General features: G+C 38.4%; 1 protein-coding gene across 2 annotated transcripts in view; it reads right to left on the reverse strand.

Annotated features, from left to right (window-relative positions):
• Positions 1–509: 509 nt before the first annotated feature.
• Positions 510–21860, reverse strand: part of FAM102B (family with sequence similarity 102 member B) — a 71817-nt gene continuing 50466 nt past the window's right edge. For both annotated transcript variants that reach the window (XM_025288189.2, XM_006075925.3), the window contains 6 exons: positions 12298–12401; positions 8639–8734; positions 8361–8550; positions 8139–8266; positions 6590–6659; positions 510–4528 (listed from right to left, as the gene is read on the reverse strand). In XM_025288189.2, the coding sequence (XP_025143974.1) occupies positions 4486–4528; positions 6590–6659; positions 8139–8266; positions 8361–8550; positions 8639–8734; positions 12298–12401 (631 nt within the window). In that variant the 3' untranslated portion in view covers positions 510–4485. The remainder of the gene's footprint in view (positions 4529–6589; positions 6660–8138; positions 8267–8360; positions 8551–8638; positions 8735–12297; positions 12402–21860) is intronic.

Below are 21860 nucleotides of genomic sequence, written 5' to 3' on the forward strand. Positions count from 1 at the left end.
CATTTTAGTCAAAAAGAACAGTCTGTACAAAGGTGTGGTGACTATGAATATCATTTAAAGCCATGATTTTAACCTCAAATAGTGCCACACTTATTGACCATCTTCTGTCTTAACACTAGAATTAAGATGTGTTTGTAGATGCTACACAAAGACAAATTTTTGGCTTGATCAAACTCTTTAAGTGCCTACCAAGTGGCATATTCCTAACATTAGCTTTTATGTTCTTCATCATAACCAGAAAGATTTGGTGGTATTATCTCCATGCTAGATTAGAAAACAGGTTCCGAGGGGAGTTTGAATTCAAATTCAGGTCTGTCTGATTCCAAAGTCCGTGCTCACAGGACTGTAGAGAAGTCTGTAAACCTGGTATACTACTTGGTCATAAATAAAGGGAAGCCCTTAGGGAGAAGTTATACACTGGTCCTTTCCCTTTGGTTTTCTTTTGTTGCCAAGAATCTGGTAGATTTCTGACAGAATCTTAACTGAAATTTTAAAGGATAACAACATTCTAAACTTTAAGATATGATTTTTATTGAACATGTGTAAGATTCACCTTTACATTACTCATATTTTACAATAAAAAATTAGTTTTGATAAAAAAAAAGGAAAACATTTCCTGGATTAATAGTTGGAAAATTAACAAAAAATATAAATATGAAGGTCATTTTCCATGTATTAGAGATTAGAATACTAATGGAATCACTTCAATAAAATTTTATTCATAAGCATTTACATGATTACCCACAACTCGATCAACTTCCAGAGGACCAAGTAAATGTATAAGAGGAAGGTGATCCCCAAAATAAGACATATCTCCAAAAAAACCAAACTGAATATACCCTAAATGTCTTCCTGTACGTGGGATTTGGTCAATGAGTATAGTATCAGTAAGAGAATTCTTTGTTATATACATAGGATGAACATAAACACTTGTGAATGTGGAGTTTGTTGTCCACATAAATTAAAAATGTTGCAAATTTTGTCACATGGAGAATAGTTAGAGATCACCCACATGACCATTTAAAATATACTGTGTATATATATTATCTTCTAAAAAGTCATATATAAGGGAGTAAGGCCTTTATATCCAAAGCAGTCTTAAAACAGGTTAATAAAGGCCTGTTTCATCCTTTGTATTTTTAGACTTCATATTCTTTAACATCTCAGCTATTAAGACTATGTACAGTACCTAAGCCAACGTATGAGTAATGGCATAACCCAATTTCAACTATAGTATAGGTTATATTAACATGACGTACCATCCAAGAGAAGCGACCAAGCATAATTTCTGAACTGTCCCAGTTAAAGATCTGTTAAAATGCAATCCTGTCATATGAGCCCAGTCTCTTTCAGCACATTATCATATATAATGGAAGTGTAACATTTCAGAGAACTTCAGTGAAGTATTTAATACTACTATTAGCATGAACTTTGAAGTAGTCTGTTAGCATGGAAATTTTAAAATTCTAAAAATACTGCTGGATGTTTTAATATATCAAAACTCATTGACAACTGAATATGTTTTGATTGGAAGCTAGAAGATTATTTTCCCTTCTAGCAACAAATGGGCTAAGTGGTAGACACCTGTGGCTCATGGTTTTTACTTAAAAAACAAAAAGCACATACAGAAGAATCTAGTTTGGACAGCACTACTCTGATAGTATTTTGCTGGAATGGGTTGGTGGACTTAAGGATTTTTGGCCAAGACTTTCTCAGATTCTAAGTAACCAATCTGAATCAGTTGTCTGTATACAGAAAGCTTCACCACCACCATTGCCAAGGGGAGTCGACAGTCAGTGTGTAAATTAATGGCCCAGGGCCTCCTCTGCCCTTTTGAACCCTTCACATCCTCTCTAATCTCGGTCACCAGCACAAGTCACAGGAAGTGTCCCCCCCAAGGTATTTAAGACACTTCATTATCTGATCAGAAATACTTAGCTTTAAAAGATCATGAATCCTTTTTACGAGGGTAAGATTAGGAAAAAAAAATGTTCTACATCTGCAAATTCTCCAAGACTAGGTGATATAAATATTAGATTTTAATATTAAAAAAATAAAATTTGTAATAAAATGTTAAAAATTTATTAAGATTAAGTTTTCAAATTTATTTTCTAAACTCAAAACGGAACCAAAAGTGGACTTGGTATTTAATAAGCAGGTTTTTTTGAATAGCTACATGGTTAAGATATTAATAGTACAATAGTTTAAGAAAAACTAGAAAGTAAGACACATAGGTCCTTCAACAAATATTTTCAAGGACTCTAAAGAAATCTAGTTGCAAAGTATGCTGACAAAACACAAAAGAGAATAAAATAAATCCAGACTTTCACTGACTACAGTGGACACTGTCATCTTTTTTCTTCCTAGTATTTCTACTTATTAAAATATTGGTTATATTTACTACTACATTAATCAAGATGTATCTGGTGACTGCTCAAAGGCACTATTTTCAAAATCTCTCCACATTTTGTTTTTTAAAAATAATTCTCTATCATCTTAACTACCAACAGCCAGTCTTATATTGGGCCAAGGGCAGTCAAGGATGAGTAAGATGGGGGCAGTGTCCTAACCATGGCATCGCTTATGTATCTGAAGAACGTCATCATGGAACCTAACTTACAATCTAGTTTTCATAATCACTTTCAAAACTGCAAAATCATCTGTAGAGATGCCAATAAAAAATATAGAACTAATGCTTTGAAAATAGAAAAATAGTTTTTAAGACGTCATACTAAATATCTCTCTAAACAATATCTTCACATCTTTTTTAAAAACTTTGATTTTCTTCTTCCCATAATATATAATGAATGGATCAATTCACCTGTTTATTCATAGACAGCAAGTCTTTACACTTAAGGTAGTATTTTCCTTGGTTAGACTAAAATGTTCAGGTCAGTGTTTTTCTTCAAATCTTAACAAGAAAGTTTAACTAATAAGTCAGAAAATTCTATCTTTCAACATTCAAAATATCCCAAAATAGGGTGTTATCTCTTAAAAAAAAAATCAGCACCTATTTATAAAAGTAGTACTGAATTAATTTGGAATACCCAATCACTGAAATATTAAAAACCCTAACCTGAATTATTCAAAAACTTTCAAACCTCTAAATTTGGATACTAAAATAAATTTCCTTTAAAAATAATATTTTTTCCCTTATTTTGCCAACATGGAAATACTAGACCAAAGTAACTCTAACACACTATATTTCTTGGACCTGGTTTCAAAGTTAAGGACTAGGAATTACTGGTTCCATAGGAGCAACATTCTTTTTCAGTGACTAACTGAGTCCAAGAAAACTGAGATCTTTCCACACAGAAACTGTCATGTAAGACCAGAAAAACTCTTGAGGTTTATCTGCTGTGCTATTTAACTGGATCCAGATCAGCTATTCTTACTTCTACCTGATGTATGTTGTATTCTATTCTTGCCTCAAAATAACTGATTTCTGATGCAGCAAAGAAAACAAAATGGGTCCATGTCAGTAAGGTCAAGCGGCTATCCCTTGTTCTTTATCCATTACCTCCTTGGAATAATTTTCAGTTTCATGTAAGCTTGAATCTTCAGAGAAAAGGCAGTTTTGTTTCTGACAGCATCTCAATTTTCCTCCTGTTGTTCTAATATTTGACTCCTAAACCCAGCAGATATTATTGTTAGTTAACAGAGCTCTTACGTTAGGGCATCTTATGGAAGCTTAACATACTGAATCTTATACTTCTCTTAGTCTTTCATATAGCACTAATGGGAATTCTGCAGCTCATCTAATATTAACAAGTAATGACACATACTGCATAATATTAGCATTATACTCATTCATGTATCTCAGACTTAAATAACACACACTTGTTTTTCAATTTATGACTGATTCGTTTAGAATTAAGCATTTTACATATTTAAACTGTAGTATAACACTTTCCTAAAGCACAAGCACCCACATTTTATATCAATTATTGCATCAAGAAGAGTGAATAAATTTAGTACAATACTGTAGGGAGTATAATATGGAAGATTTCCTTCCCAGGAATTATATCTATTCTTGGCAGAGTTTATAGTTTAAATTATTTTCACTTTTTGTCTCGCAAACACAAAATTTAAAAGCTAGAGCCAAATCTGTTGAACACTATCACAGGTTTGACACTTAAACACTAAAACTATACTCAGATGTATAGTGTTTTTTTCCCACTGGGTGTTTTTACAGAAAAAGCAGGCTTTTCATTATTATGTGCAGTGACCACAGAGGCCGTGTTCCTATAACCACACGTGGCACACTGCTCTGGTACTGCCATTCTGATGTTCCCTGTTGGTAGGTGAGAAAGAGTGGTGGGCACCTTCAGAGAAGAAATCAGTGTTGGCTTTCCTCTTGATAGACGAACATGCTTCATTTTTTTAATAGGTTCATTTGCTCTAAGTGCTGGAATAAAGTGCCTTAATAGCTCAACTGCCCACATCTTAAACCCACAGGGAAGCTTCAGTTCACCAGCTTGACTTCTAGCGTTTGATCACAACTTGTTCATAAGCTCCAGACCCCACCCTAAAAATAGGGAAAAGACAAAACAAAACTTGAAACTTGTGAGCTGCAGTGTTTGAGATTGTTCCAGTTAACCTTGTCCCCAAAGAGACAGTGCATTAGACATTTTCTACTTGATTTGATATCCACAAGGCTTATAGGTATCACAGAGAAAGTACTTTAAGTCTTAAATGTTTATTAACTGCTGCACTGGGATTAGTCTGGCCCCTGATCACCTCATACTTATTCCCATGTAATCTAGAAATGTTTCCAAATTCTTACTGTGTCAACATACTGTGGCAAACATGTTTATATATAAATCCGAAATATATTGACTCTGGTGGTTCAAATCTTGCGTTGAGTTAACCCATGACAGTTTCTAGTAGCATTAGTAGTGTGGTGGTGTCTTTACATACTTAACCTGGAAGTGCAAAATTTATTTTAGTCAAACGCAAATATCTTTGTAAGTGGTCCATATTGTAAATTATATCTATGTAAATGCAGATTGAAGGGGAAAATGATCTTGAAGAGGGATTATTTCTTTACAAGCTTGGTTTGTCAGACCGCTGGTTGTCTCCCACATCTACTCTCCCCCTTTCCATGGTTTTAGCCAGGTACAGGTTGCTTGGCTTGAGAGCACATTTCCTAAACTCTTTTGTCTGTAAGTGTGGCCTTGTGACTAAGTTTCCCCCAGGGAACATGAATGGAGACATGCCAACTTCTTCCTCACTTACTTAAAGGGAAATTGCTTGGGCCTTGGACAAGTAGCAATTTTGACAACACAGGTTAAGGAGGATGGTAAAGGACAAAACAGAGGTACCTGCATCAATCAATCACTTCTGGGTCAAATTTGTCCCTCCAGGCTGGCCATTTTATTTTGGAGTCTCTTTATTACAGCAGCTTAGCCTTTGCCCTAATATGCCAGGTACTATCTGACCTCTATTAATGAAATATGGAGAATACTAAAAGACTTAAAATTTGCAAGCTTTGTGAATAAAAGTATTTAGAAATACTTAAAGGCCTCATCAACAGATTTTCTTTTTTTGCTATTTTTGATGCACTTGGTGCCTTGGCCTTATGTTACAATGGAATAAACATGCATGTTCCTTCTATTGTTTCTTGGTCTAGGATAAGGTTTGTGTGTGCGTGCTGAAGGAAAGCACAGCATTTTTCGCAAGGTACCAAGCAAGGAGTCCAGGGCAGGTGATACTTAAAACGCCCAAACTAGGAATTCCCTGGTGGTCCAGTGGTTGGACTTCACAGGTTGTGCAGTTGGTAAAGAACCTGCTGCCAGTGCAGGAGATGCAAGTTTGATCCCTGGGTCTGGAAGATCCCCTGGAGAAGGGAATGGCTACCCACTCCAGTGTTCTTGCTTGGAGAATTCCATCTTTACATAGGTTATATTAGTCAGGAGCCAGTAAGGTAAAATGATTAAGTACAATTACTCAAAAGAGACATGGGTGTGAGTCCTGGTTTTACCACTTACTAGCTTTAAGGCTTTCTTTGGGTAAATTACCTTAACCTCTTTTTATCTTTTTTCCCCTCTTTTAAAAAACTAATAATAGTATTTTTTTGAGCATTGAAAGAGGTAAGACTTGAATGAAATATATATATGGTGCTCAGCACATAACTAATAAATGCTCAGTAAGTACCACCTATAATTATTATATATTCACTATTATATAGTTATATATTATAATTATTATGCCTGTAAGTTATTTCTATTTGTTCCTACCACCAGGAATATTTGTCTTCCACATACTCCCTGGTAACTGCTCACTTATTTTATTCTCCCAATACTCTACCAGTTCTGTACTAATACATTCCAAAAACACATCTAAGGAAATCAACAAATAAACTTACAAAATGGAAACTGTATTTTATACATACTCAGGATAAGGAAACATACTCAGGATATGGAAAACTAAGCTACACTAAGAGCTGTAATTTTTCTCATGGAACTACTGATACTTTGCTTTCTAGACTCAATCTGATACAAACTTTGTAACTTTCATCTTCCACTCATGAGCATTTAAAAGAAAAAGTCATTCTACTCTTTAGTAAGATGCTCTTTGGTCTACATACCTGTTTGGAAGATGACGACTACCGAAGGTGGTTCTTCCTCCAGGACCCACAAATAACCTCAGTCCTTCTTCTGCAAGACACATTGACAATATTTGTTATACATACAATTATTAGATGACTGTCAGATAATATTCATATTACAATAAATTAACATTTTACATTTCAGTTTTGTTAAAGAAATAAAAACTTAAAACAAGAACTACTGCTACTGCTAAGTCACTTCAGTCGTGTCCGACTCTGTGTGACCCCATAGACAACAGCCCACCAGGCTCCCCCATCCCTGGGATTCTCCAGGCAAGAACACTGGAGTGGGTTGCCATTTCCTTCTCCGATGCATGAAAGTGAAAAGTGAACGTGAAGTCGCTCAGTCGTGTCCGACTCTTAGCGACCCCATGGACTACAGCCTACCAGGCTCCTCCATCCATGGGATTTTCCAGGCAAGAGTACTGGAGTGGGGTGCCATTGCCTTCACCCATGTTTTAAAACAAGCAGTTTAAAAGAAATCCTAGTAGTTACTTCTCATTAACTTTCTGTAAGCTATTTTTCTTAGGGCTGAGTAAAGAAGACAGCTGTTCCTATAAATTTCCTCAAGTGGGGTTTAATTATTTCTCTTCACAACCAGTTACATCATGAAACTAAGTCCATTGTTAACTGCTCTCTAGTCACACCAGCATGAATAATTATACTTTTCAAATCGGTGGCATGTAAATTTTCAGCTTCAGTGAAAATGCTAAGGAGGGAATGAGAGACTACCACCCAACCTCCCAAACTGCAGCAGTGACCTGAGGTACTTATGCCCCGTTATGACAAAGTAGATGAAGATATCTATTATAAAGCAGACATTGATGCATAATTAAAAAAGTACAATAAAAGCTTTCTTAAAAATTGATATTTTTAAAGTTAATTCTTTCCCAAATTTAATACCATTAGCAAATAAATTATAAAGTTGTTGTTTAGTCACAAAGTTGTGTCTGACTCTTTGCGACCCTCCATGGACTGTAGCCTGCCACGCCTCTCTGTCCACGGGATTTCCCAGGAAAGAACACTGGAGTGGGTTGCCGTTTTCCCCTCCAGAGGATCTTCCTGACCCAAGTCATGTCTTCTACTTGACAGGTGGATTCTTTATCACTGAGCCACCCGGGAAGCCCAAGGTATACAGTTATCTTCAGATTTTTAACGGGTGTGAAGTTTATTTTACAGATATGCAACACTCAGTATCATGATGTACGGCCTATTCACTACTGACCACATGGATTATTCAAACCTGAATCACATATATCTATATATGTGTGCTAAGTTACCTCAGTTATGTCTGAGGCACTCTTTGCGACCCTATGGGCCATAGGCCTGCCAGGCTCCTCTGCCCATGGGATTTTTCCAGGCAAGAATACTGGAGTGGAATGCCGTGCCCTCCTCCAGGGGATCTTCCTAACCAACCCAGGAATCGAACCCACATCTCTTACATCTTCTGCACTGGCAAGCAGGTTCTTTACCACTAGCGCCACCTGGCAAGTCCATATTTACATATACTTAATGGCTATCTACATACCTTCTGCACTGGAATCTAGGCTGAAGTCTTGACTTTGTAATATTTTCTCCACAATATCATCTGCATCCACTCTGGTATCATCAACTCGCTTCAGTTGAGATTCTACAGAATCTTGCTTCACTGGGCATCTTTGAAAATAATTAAAAAAAAAATTCCTCCCTTTAGTATGTCATTAAAATTAAGGTCCCCCCCCCCCCATTTAAAGTGAGTCCAAAATGATACCTGTTGAGTATTTCTAAAGCTGTATCTTCTTTATCTGCTACATCAAGACTTGGTTCAGCTGTCTTTTGCTCAACTTCATCACACGGCTCTAGAATACTTTCAATTCCTGTTGATGTACTTCCCACTGAGGTATTTCTTCTGTGGCAGAGCTCAGAGAAACTAGATGACCGGGAGTGGCAGGAGCTATACCCTGTCAGAGAAAATCACTCTGGTGGTTAACACTAGTATCAAATACACTGCAACCAAACTGCCCTCCCTGCACCGCTCTTAGCCTCTACCTGATACTTTCGATTGCTGGCTTGCATAGCTTGATGTTCTAGAATGTCCACAGGCACCAAGTTCATCTGGAACAGAGGCACTCTTTGCTGAGAGATCTGCAATATGTCATAACATGATGTTACTCTTATTGTCAACAAGTCAATGGTCGATATGGATTCTAATCTATGAATTTTGTTGTTGTTTAGTCGCTAAGTCATGTCCAACTCTTTTGTGACCCTATGGGCTGTAGCCTGCCAGGCTCCTTTGTCCAGAGGATTCTCCAGGCAAGAATACTGGAGTGGGATTACCATTTCCTTCTCCACTGGATCTTTCGATGCAGGGATCAAATCCGGGTCTCCTGTATTGCAGGTGGATTCTTTGACACTGAGCCTCCAGGGAAGCCCAATCTATAGATTTCAGAAGCTGCTAAATTCATTATCAAGAGTGAAATTCCTTTAAATCAGTACAATGTAAATAACTGTGTTGCAAGAAATACTTTACAAAGAACTTAAATACCTCAGTTTACCAAAGTGCTATGGTACCTTTCATAAGATTTAATAGCATTCTATCTTAAAATAAAACTATTTCTTTATATTTAGTATTTCTCTGATAAAAAGGAGTCAAATGACTCCTGGTGGTCCAGTGGCTGAGACTCCATGCTCCTAATGCAGGGGGCCCAGGTTTGATCCTTGGTCAGGGAACTAGATCCCACATGCCACAACTAAGATCTGGCACAGCCAAATAAATAAAGAATAAATATTTTTTAAAAAGGGAGTCAGATGGATTCTTCTAAATTCTCATAGAATTGCCAGGTTTTTGTGTGGTGTTTAAGGAAATCTTGCTTCCCAAATCTATCACGACAGGAGGCTAAAGAGTACTTTGTGACTTTTGCATTAGAGATGCCAGTGCTAGGCTGTAATTTGTACAAATGTCTGTGGTATAAAACAACACAGCATGTGATATACCACTGAGAATAAGGTTCTGCAGAAATTGATTATAGTATTCAGTTTCAAAGTAAATGTACAAAAAAGGCTGTGTCAAACCCACTTCTGCTATTTCCCTAATAATGTGCATATTCCAGATGCCAACTGTGTATTTTCAGAACTAGGCTTCTTCTACAGAATGCAGAACTGTGGCCATTTTCATTAGGGTGAAATATTTGAAAACTAGAACTGTTTTTCACTTACAGGCAAAATAAAACCCAAATGAGTAACATAACAATTATAACAACAGCTCTATAAATGATATTGAACACAGATGGGCCAACAAATGCTGCCAAGTAAGTAAGCTACTGCAGTGACCTGGACCTGCTGCAAAGGGTTTTTCATTTCTGGACAGACTGTAAGGTACAGACGCAAACCAGCATCCCTAGTCCTGCTTGACAGTGGTCCTAAGCCCCAGTACAGCAAATTCTGAATGAAAAGAGTTGGTTCATATCAAGAATTATACACTTTACTCCTAGGGCTAGCTCAGATCTTAATTCATCCATTTACTGGTTTTCAACATATGTTCATTCAATAAATATTTATTAAGCTCTTACCAGGTCAATGCCCAATACTGTACAAGATATAAGGGTACAAAATAAATAAAATATATGCTTCATGTGGCAAGTACCAAAATACAAGCATCAAAAAGAAGCTATCAAGAGCTCCAAAGGACAAACACATTGAACACTATGTGGTAATGGGGGAAAGACCTCTGTTGGAGATTAACTCCAGGTTTTTAACAATATATAGGAATTTCTTGGCTAGATTAGGTGGGAAAAAGCATGCCTTGTCTGTAGAAAGGCAAATAGTTCTGTAAAGCTGGCATATACCCAACTATGATTGAAGGAAAGAGAGATGAGCAGATACCTGATAATGAAGGACTTATCTCTATGAGTTTAAGGAAGGAAATAATCCAATGGCTTTGAGCAAGGGTGTGACTTGACTAGATTGACATTTTGGGAAGATCACTTTGGCAGCAGGATGAATAGAAGGTGAAGGAGTGAAGATTTTCATAATAATTCAGCTGAGAGATGCTGAGCAGGCACAAATAACAGTACTTCATCACTAACTAGACGTGTGCGCCAGGATAACCGACACAAAACACAGGCGGAAGAGTCAGGAAGGTGTGCCAGGCATGTGGAATTTCAGAACCCTGAGGACACCCGTTCACTGGTCACAGATCTCTACTGTGTCCCTGGCCATTACGCTGTTGACCCAAAGATAAATTAAGACCTGATCATGAGGAGCTTAGAGGCTTGCTGAGAAAAAAGTTAGACAGATGGGGTTTGGTCTAATGTGACATGAAGTGGATGTTTCCAAAAAGCATTTGGAAACATGTGCCTGGAGTCAGGATGAAGTTTTGGAGGCAACACAAATTTGTAAATCAAACACACTCACTCATATTTACATGATAGTTAAATTGAAGGTACAGATGACATTGCCCAGGGCGGGGTGAATGGAGAAAACCAAATCCTGGTGAGCATCAATATTTTAAGAGGAAGGAGGAAGAAGATAAAGAAGCCTCTGAGAAGTTAGAGAAGAGAAGCGGGAGCTAAAGGAAGAGACAGTTTCCAGAAAGAATAAATGGCCAATTTATTCAAATGAGAACATAAAAAATGCCCACAAGATTTGACAGTCATATCCTTGGAGACATCATCAAGAGAGGGCAGAATGCAGAAGTCAGAATCCTATGTGTTTAGGAATAAGTGGGCAGTACATTATTCCTAGAAATTTGGCTATGGAAAGTGTGAGAGAAAGATGGTAGGCGTGGAGGGAGGAGGAGATATGAGCCCAAGGAGGAACAGGTGATGGAGAATGATATAGGGCTGATGACTGGTTTCCAATATGAGAAAGAATTCCGAATGTTTAAATACTGAACAGAAGGAGCTCACAGGAGAATTAAAAGTCACAAAGAATTCCCTGATCTCAAATCAGGCAATATCATAATCCTCATTACGTATAACAAACCTTATCTTTGCAATCTAAGGAGTGCTAAAAACATTAATTGTATCACTACACCTTTCTTCTTCTTCTTTCAAATAATAACCCTGGTCACATGGCACGGGATAAAAAAGGAAGCTCATGAGTGCTTTTTCCCCAGCCAACTTGACATTCCCCTTACCTGCTTTACACTTGGGGGGCAGCCTCTGACTATGAGTTTGTCTGGAGAAGTGATCCCAGCAGCAGCATCACCTGGGAACTTAGCCATGCAGTTTTCAGGCTCCAATCTGGATTTACTTAATCAGAAACTCTGGCTGCAGTGTCAGCAATCTATGGTTTAACAAGCCCGCTAGGTGATTCTGACGTGCACTAATATTTGGGAACCACTGACAGAGGACATGTGATTCATGGAAGAGAAGCACCACCTGAAAGGTGACTGGCAGAAGCTATGGGAATGTGGACACCCCCGTAGTGTCCTATTGGATCTGTGGGCAGCAGAAGCACACAGTGGTGGGGCCGGGAGCGTCACTGCAACGTTGAGCTTTTAATTCATCAAAGCATGACATACCCTTTGGACAAAATGAAGCACTGGCTTAAAGAAAAATTGCATGATTAAAACTCTGCTAATACTTATTGGCTCATTTCAAGTCATATATACTCACAGAATTACAAATCTGGGAGGGGCTTTGGGAATCTTTTAGGGTAGTACCACTACTCACAAACTAGAAAATGAGTAAGTGACACATCCATACCTGCTATCCCAAGATGAATTTTGAGAGTCTCTCCACCTTTTCTGTCTTCTTCCAGAGATTCAGATTCACCAGCAATTGGTATACACATTGATGTAGAAGGAGGCCTGCAAACAAACATTCCCAAGGATCAGCACTTGACGGATGGTGAATGTGAAAGTTTGAAATGTTGTTAAGGGATGGATTATGCAGTCAGTGCACAGCCTCAGTAAGGGTGCCTGGTAATGTCGCCTCTTTGAGGATGAAAGTGACAAAAATTAACAAAATAATGTATGAGCATTCCTCAAAACTTGATTAAAATTCATGAGGGAAAAAAGTTTTTTACACAACAAAAGAAGTAAGACCAGAAAGGACACTGCCTCCACAGAGAAAAGAGAGGAGGTGTATTCCCAGGAGTGTGGTGCAGGGACTCCAACTGTCAGCTCGATTCTCAGGCCAGGCAGGGATGTGTCTGTGCCCTGGAGGTGGCGGCACAAGCCCGTCTGTAGCTGAGGCTGCAGGGGATACCTCATGCCTCTGACGCTAAGATCTCTTGTTGGCTCCATCTACTTAAATTATCTATGGTTTTATCTTCCATCTGCTTCTGTGTACACAGGCCACCTGCTTGAGGGAGAGTCAATAAAGAGCCTAGTTGTTTAGAACTGATTTTGGGGGCTGGATTCTTCGGGAGTAGGCGATGAATATAGTTTCATTTATTCACTCAAGGCTCCTGTCTCCATATAGAAGCTGTGAAGCAGGGAGGGGCGAGACTGACTTCTAGGCACAATTTTTTTTTTTTAGGTAAAGAAAACATTCTTAATCTTTTGAGGCTGATATCTAGAGGAAAATCACATCTCTCTAGAGACTATCCCTTGGTGATAGGGATAGTCTGAAATACAATAGGAAGGTGGGTGAAGGGGGATCATGAAGCTGACCCATTAAGTGGCAACTTAAATACCTTACTGTGTCACAGGAATTCTCACGCTATTTAGGTCCTTGGGGATACAGACATTTAAGATTTGCATTCAGTTCACTTCAGTTGCTCAGTCACGTCCAACTCTTTGCGACCCCATGGACTGCAGCACGCCAGGCTTCCCTGTCCATCACCAGCTCCAGAGATTGCTCAAACTCATGTCCATCGAGTCGGTGATACCATCCAACTTCTCCTCCTGCCCTCAATCTTTCCCAGCATCAGGGTCTTTTCAAATGAGCCAGTTCTTCACATCAGGTGGCCAAAGTATTGGAGCTTCAGCTTCAGCATCAGTCCTTCCAATGAATATTCAGGACTGATTTCCTTTAGGATGGACTGCTTGGATCTCTTTGCAGTCCAAGGGACTCTCAAGAATCTTCTCCAACATCACAGTTCAAAAGCATCAATTCTTCAGTGCTCAGCCTTCTTTCTGGTCCAACTCTCACATCCATACATGAATACTGGAAAAACCCATAGCTTTGACTAGATGGACCTTTGTTGGCAAAGTAATGTCTCTGCTTTTTAATATGCTGTCTAGATTTGTCATGGCTTTTCTTCCAAGGAACAAGTGTCCTTTAATTTCATGGCTGCAGTCACCATCTACAGTGATTTTGGAGCCCAAAAACTAAAGTCTCTCACTGTTTTGTTTCCCCATCTATTTGCCATGAAGTGATGGGACCAGATGCCATGTTCTTAAGTTTTCTGAATGTTGAGTTTTAAGCCAACTTTTTTACTCTCCTCCTTCACTTTTATCAAGAAGCTCTTTAGTTCTTCTTCTCTTTCCGCCATAAGGGTTGTGTCATCTGCGTATCTGAGGTTATTGATATTTTTCCCAGTAATCTTGATTCCAGCTTGTGATTCATCCAGCCTGGCATTTTGCATGATGTACTCTGCATAGAAGTTAAATAAGCAGGGTGACAATACATAGCCTTGACGTACTCCTTTCCCAATTTGGAAATAGTCTGTTGTTCTGTGTTCAGTTCTAAGTGTTGCTTCTTGACCTGCATACAGATTTCTCAGGAGGCAGGTAAGGTGGTCTGGTATTCCCATCTCTTTAAGAACTTTCCAGTTTGTTGTGATCCACAGAGTCAAAGGATTTGTCATAGTCAATAAAGCAGAAGTAGATGTTTTTCTGGAACTCTCTTGCTTTTTCGATGATCCAACGGTTGTTGGTAATTTGATCTCTGGTTCCTCTGCCTTTTCTAAATCCAGCTTGAACATCTGGAAGTTCATGGTTCACGTACTGTTGAAGCCTGGCTTGGAGAATTTTGAGCATTATTTTGCTAGCATGTGAGATGAGTGCAATTGTGTGGTAGTTTGAGCATTCTTTGGCATTCCCTTTCTTTAGGATTGGAATGAAAACTGACCTTTTCCAGTCCTGTGGCCACTGCTGAGTCTTCCAAATTTGCTGGCATACTGAGTGCAGCACTTTAACAGCATACTCTTTCAGGATTTGAAATAGCTCAACTGGAATTCCCTTACCTCCACTAGCTTTGTTCATAGTGATGCTTCCTGAGGCCCACTTGACTTGCATTTCAGGATGTCTGGCTCTAGTCCATTGATCACATCATCGTGGTTATCTGGGTTATGAAGATCTTTTTTGTATAGTTCTTCTGTGTATTCTTGCCACCTCTTCTTAATATCTTCTGCTTCTGTTCGGGCCATACCATTTCTGTCCTTTATTGTGCCTATCTTTGCATGAAAGATTTGCATTAAACCTATTTAATTGATAGATTATTCCTATTCCAGGGTCTCCTAAATTCCACAACTGCATATTCTATTAGGATATCTATTTATCCTACAATTTTTTGTCCAATTAAACTCATATTCTTTTCCCAAATCTGTTTTCTTCTTATATTCCCTTTCTTTGTGAATGCCACCACAATCCAAAAGTCACCAAACTAGAATCTTAGGTTTTGCCTCTGTCTCCACAAAAAAACTATTAGAACTAACAAATGAATTCAAGAAGATAGCAGGATACAAGATTAATATACAGAACTCACTGTTTTACACTAACAATGAAATATAAAAAACTAAAAAAAAAAAAATCCAATTTAAAAATGGATAAAAAATAAAGAAACAAACCTAGAAATAAACTTAACCGAGGAGAGAACTATTCACTGAAAACTAAAACATTGATAAAGGAAACTGAAGATGATTCAAAGAAATGGAAAGATATACCATGCTCTTGGTTTGGAAGAATATTGTTAAAATGGCCATACTACCCAAAGCAATCTACAGATTTAAAACAATCTGTATCAAATTACCCATCATATTTTCCATAGAACTAGAACAAATATTAATAATCTTTAAATTTATATGGAACCACAAAGAGTCAAAATTGCCAAAGCAATCCTGAGGAAAAAGAACAAAGGTGGAGGTGTAACACTTCCAGACTTTAGATCATACTACAAAGCTCCATTAATCAAAACAGTGTGGTACTGGCAAAAAACCAGACATATAGGTTAATGAAAGAACAAAGAGCCCAGAAATAAACCAATACACCTACACCTATGACAAAGGAGGCAGGAATATATGATGGAGGAAAGACAGACCCTTCAACAAGTGGTCTTGGGAATGCTGGGGAGCTATATGTTAGTCAATGAAATTAGAACACTCCCTCACATCACATACAAAGATAAACTCAAAATGTTTTAAAGACCTAAATGTAAGACATGCTGTCATAAAACTCCTAGAAGAGAACATAGGTAAAACATTCTCTGACATAATAAGCACCCCAATGTTCATAGCAGCACTATTTATTTACATTAGCCAAGACATGGAAACAACACAAGTACCCATCAACAGATGACTGGCTAAAGAAGATATGGTACACAAATACAATGGAATATCACTCAACCAAAAAAAATGAAATATTGCCACTTGTAGCAACATGGATGAACCTGGAGAATATAAACACTCAGTGAAGACAGACACAGAAACACACACATTATGATATCACTTTTATGTGGAATCTAAAACAATAAAACAAAATGAATCTATATACAAAACAGACTCAGAGACATAGAAAACAAATTTATGGTTATCAAAGGGGAAGGGGAGGGATAAATTAGGAGTATGAGATTAACAGATACATATGATTATATATACAAAATAGGTGAGCAATAAGAATTTATTGTATGGCAAGGGAATAATATTCAGTATCATAATAATCTGTGGGAAAAACTATATAATATGTAAAATAAATACAAAGAATGGAGTGTATAGCCACAGTCACTAATCATTGATGGTGACTCATGCCTGCCTATCTAAATTCTTATCTTTTTAAAGCCAGATCCTTTGTTTTGCCTTTCATAGGTGGCCAGCTTGCAGTGTCTCCACCCCTCTACCTCTTAGACCTGCTTTCCAACACTTCAACACTCTCACCCTTCTCCCTCTCCATCAGTCTCCCTCTGGCTCTGCTCCTTCCTGTCCAGCCTGACTTCACAACCATAATATTTTGAGCTATTCCTTCAACTTGGCACCACTTGTTCTGCAGTCTCAAAAAATCTGAAGACCCCCAACCCTTGATAATTTCAGCCATCTGTACCAACTGCTTTAATACTGGGGCAACTAGGCATTATGGTGAAAATTCATCAACTATAGGGACTGACATTAAGGCAAATTTAGAATCTGAAATCTCAGTCTCCCTAGACAACTCAGTGGTGTTAAATCCATAATCACTGAGTGCTGATCATGTGCCACATTTTTATTCTAAATTACCCCTTTTGTTCTGAAAATGTTTTTTGTATCTCTTATCAAAAATTGTTTAATGTAGTTCAATTTCAGAATGAAAGGAATGGGATTATTTTGTGTGCTTAGTTGCTCAGTTGTGTCTGAATTTCAAGTAATGTAACTGGGCTTCCCTGGTGGCTCAGTGGTAAAGAATCCACCTGCCAATGTGGGAGATGCAGGTTTGATCCCTGGATCAGGAAGATCCTGGAAAATTCCATAGACAGAGGAGCCTGGTAGGCTATAGTCCAAGGGACTGCAGAAGAGTCAGACACAACTCACCAACCAACCAACAACAACAATGTTAAAAGTATGTGAAAAATGATCTCCTAAAATGACACTACTACCTGCTTGGTATTTCATAAATATTCTCTCCATGCCCTGTAACAATGCTATAAACTTATGCAAGCTGTTTTCTCTTCCTGAAATGTCTCTACCTCCCTCCCCTGCTTCATGGTTTTCCTATTCATCCTTTAAAACTTAGCTCAGTGTCATCCCCTCAGTGAAGACTTTCCTGGCTTTCAAAGAAGAAGAGTTAAGGACTCTATCCTCTATGCCTCAATAATATCCTATGTTGTGTGGCTGTCGCCCATATAAATAGTGAATCCTTCAGAGCAAGGGGTTAGTCTTAACTGAGTTTGGTAAAGGTTAGCACATGGTAGGCAATCAATACACATGTACTGAATCAGTGAATCCTGGGGCCATGGACAACTTAGTTCCTTAATCTCTGACATGTCCTGACATTACAGAGTTAATAATATCACATCATAGAGTTCTTTCAAGAAATAAATTGGGAGACTAATATTCATTAAATCATTTTGAGAAATGGAAAACTGCCTTCCTTCTAGAATATGAACGCTCTAAAGCCCTAAGCTATTCAGGAGGGTTACATCGTCCCTAGATCTGCTTTACCACCAAATCATTAAATGCCAATACAGTACATAACTTCTCTCTCCAAGTATCTTTTTCATCAACATTAGTGGTTGACTTTCTTTTCAGAGTCAGTTTCATTCTTTTATGAAAGCTGGTGGATATTTGATGAGTTGTCAATGGCACCCCACTCCAGTACTCTTTGCCTGGAAAATCCCATGGATGGAGGAGCCTGGAAGGCTACAGTCCATGGGGTCGCTAAGAGTCAGACACGACTGAGTGACTTCCCTTTCACTTTTCACTTTCATGCATTGGAGAAGGAAATGGCAACCCACTCCAGTGTTCTTGCCTGGAGAATCCCAGGGATGGGGGAGCCTGGTGGGCTGCCGTCTATGGGGTCGCACAGAGTCGGACACGACTGAAGCGACTTAGCAGAAGCAGCAGAGAACTATAAAGGAGAAGGCAATGACACCCCACTCCAGTACTCTTGCCTGGAAAATCCTATGGATGGAGGAGCCTGGTAGGCTGCAGTCCATGGGGTCGCTAAGAGTCGGATACGACTGAGCGACTTCACTTTCACTTTTCACGCATAGGAGAAGGAAATGGCAACCCACTCCAGTGTTCTTCCCTGGAGAATCCCAGGGACGGGGAGCCTGGTGGGCTGCCGTCTACGGGGTCGCACTGAGTTGGACATGACAGAAGTGTCTTAGCAGCAGCAGCAGAGAACTATAAAATGGAGTTTAGAGTAAGTGGTTAGAGGTTGATTTACCAGCTGTCTTCTTCACACGTACTGGCTTTAGTATACAATTTGTTTCTGAAAAACTGTTTGATCTAAGTCACAGATCTTCTGCTCATAAAATATAAAAACTAGAATTTAACTCAGAGTGCTAAGGATCTGTATATTCATTTATTTCTCTAGTAGATTTTGAAAACTTATAAAAATTCAAAGACAGACAAAAGCAGATAGAATAGCACAATGATCCTCTCCCAAACTTACTTATATCTTTGTCCTGCAGACAAATAGTCAAGTTTCTCAACTGCTCTGTGCCTTAGGGTCCTCGTTGGTAAAAAGTGAACTTGGATTATACTCATACTTTTAAAAGTGGATTCATGAAGCTCTCTTAGCAACTTCAGGGGTAGTAAGGTACTATATCTTTTTCCCCTCAACAGGAAAATGGTATATAGGGGACTCCTAATATATTTGTGCCAAGGATTTCTGTGGATAGGTATTCTGGGAAAAAAAGTCACCAGACAATTTCCAACACTTGTTTCAGCTCTGAAGTACTGTCATTTTACATATTTGATATACACTGAAATACAACCTGGTAAAAATAATTCACTTTTCTTATCAGGAGTTCAAACATTTTTCAGTTCAATCCATATTCAATATAAGAAGTACATGGATGTGTTACAGTGGCTCCTTTTTCATAGACAGGTGCACAATTTTAGATACTCAAAGGGAAAACATATATTAGGGGTTTGAGTCTTCTGAGAAATACTTTTATCTATCTTAGGATTAGGTAAAGTTTGTTTATTCTAGTGAGTCATGAAAGTCTTTCTCTATAAACTCTAGATTACCAGAATTATGTTTGTGGAGATAATACAGAATATAAGATGATCTATTTTGGACCTCTTCAGTACTTGAGTTTCACAAATAGGTGGAATGGCAGAGAAAGGGCCAGAAAGGGAACAGCCATTAAAAACTTCTAAGAAAGAATAATGAATATATTTTCTTCTACTAAATTTTGCTGCTCTTTTTCTCATTTCACTCTAAACTGATTACACTGGGAAAACATATTGTTACCTAAGAAACCAAAAATTGTTTAGTCCCCAAAGAGCAGTAAATAAGGAAAGAAGCCAGGAAATTATCATTTGGGAAAAAAAAGCATAGGAAGGTTAAATTATTGGAAAATTCATAATTTTAATCAAGAACTGATTTGTGTTGTTGTTGCTGTTCAGTCGCTCAGTCATGTCTGACTCTTTGCAACCCCATGGACTGTAGCCCACCAGACTTCCCTGTCCTTCACCATCTCCTGGAGCTTGCTCAAACTCATGTCCATTGAATTGATGATGCCATCCAACCATCTCATCCTCTGTTGTCCCTTCTCCTCCTGCCTTCAATCGTTCCCAGCATCAGAGTCTGCTAACAAGTCTTTCTAACAAGTCTGCTCTTTGCATCAGGTGGCCAAAGTATTGGAGCTTCAGCTTCAGCATCAGTCCTTCCAATGAATATTCAGGACTGATTTCCATTAGGATTGACTGCTTTGATCTCCTTGCAGTCCAAGGGACTCTCAAGAGTCTTCTCCAACACTACAGTTCAAAAGCATCAATTCTTTGGTGCTCAGCATTCTTTCTGGTCCAACTCTCACATCCATACGTGACTACTAGAAAAAGCATTGACCATACGGACCTTAGTTGGTAAAGTAATGTCTCTGCTTTTAAATATGCTGTCTAGGTTCGTCATAGTTTTTCTTCTAAGAAGCAAGTGTCTTTTAATTTCATGGCTGCAGTCACCATCTGCAGTGATTTTGGAGACCAAGAAAAGAAAGTCTGTCACTGGTTCCATTGTTTCCCCATCTATATACCATGAAATGATGGGACTGGATGCCATGATCTTAGCTTTTTGAATGTTGAGTTTTAAGCCAGCTTTTTCACTTTCCTCTTTTACCTTCATCAGGGGCTCTTGAGTTCCTCTTCACTTTCTGCCATAAGGGTGGTGTCACCTGCATATCTGAGATTATTGATATTTCTCACAGCAATCTTGATTCCACCTTGTGACTCATCCAGCCTGGCATTTTGCCTGATGCGCTCTGTATATATTTTCATCTTTATAAAATATATATGGCACAGCATGGTGTGTGTATGCTCAGCTGTGTCTGATTCTTTGCGAGCCCATGGACTATAGCCTGCCAGGCTCCTCTGTCCATGGAAATTTCCAGGCAAGAAATACTGGAGTCGGTTGCCATTTTCTTCTCCAGGGGATCTTTCCAACCTATATATATATATATATATATAATTTTTATTCATCTTTAGATATAAGTAGAGAACTATATGGATGTTAATATTAAAAACATGAAGTTGATGCATAGTGAAGTAATTGTTTACTTTTCTAAACATATTTTTCTCAGATATCTAAATGCTATCTGGTTAACTTTCATTTTTAATTATAAAGTGTTTTTAAGATTGCTAACAGGCATCCTACTGCCTTTTCCCATTGAGTTCACTCTCCTACTCCCTGAAAAGACTTTTACATGTATTTTCCTCTTTCCTCAAACACCACCTCCATCTTTCCCATCCTTGTTTCCCATCAAGGTAAACAATGATTACCTTGTTTCCTATATCATTAGGAAATTGGGAATAATTCGATAGTTACTTTTGTCTATTTCCACTTCTCATATATCTGCATCTGTAGCCATATTCTCTGCTTTGATCCCTCTTGATAATCCAAGGACACTATTCTAGCAATTGTCCCTTCTCTCTTCAGAACCATGTTTCTCCTTGATACTGGACTATTCATGTCAGGATACAAGTGTGCTGCGCTATCTCCCATCTTTAAAACAGAAACCAAACAGAAACCTGCCCTTAACTCCACAGTGCTTTTATTTAGGACCCCATTTTTCTCTTCCTTTTTCGCAGCAAAAATCCTCATAAGAATTGTTTATACTATCTCCAGTGTTTCTCTTCCAAAACTTTCTTTAACCTCTCCAGTGTGGTTGTAGTCTAAACGCACTCCACCAGTGCTTGTCAGAGTCACCAGTAATCAATTCTCAGCCCTCATCTTCCTTGACCTACTTCAGTAGTGTGGGACACAGCCGATTATTCCCTCCTTTTTCCTACATGCTCGTCACTTGGTTTCAGGACAGTACTCTCCATTGCCTCCTTCTTCCTGTCTGTCTGGCTGCTACTTTGCTGGTGCTTCCCTACCTCCCCAGCCTCTAACAGGCAGGAGAGTCCCATACCTTAAAGTCTGTGGTCCTTTTCTTTCTCTAAACTCATTTCCTCTAGGTCATTTAAT

The sequence above is a fragment of the Bubalus bubalis genome, chromosome 6 (genome assembly GCF_019923935.1).
Source record: "Bubalus bubalis isolate 160015118507 breed Murrah chromosome 6, NDDB_SH_1, whole genome shotgun sequence".
In the NCBI taxonomy this organism is placed as follows: Eukaryota; Metazoa; Chordata; class Mammalia; order Artiodactyla; family Bovidae; genus Bubalus; species Bubalus bubalis.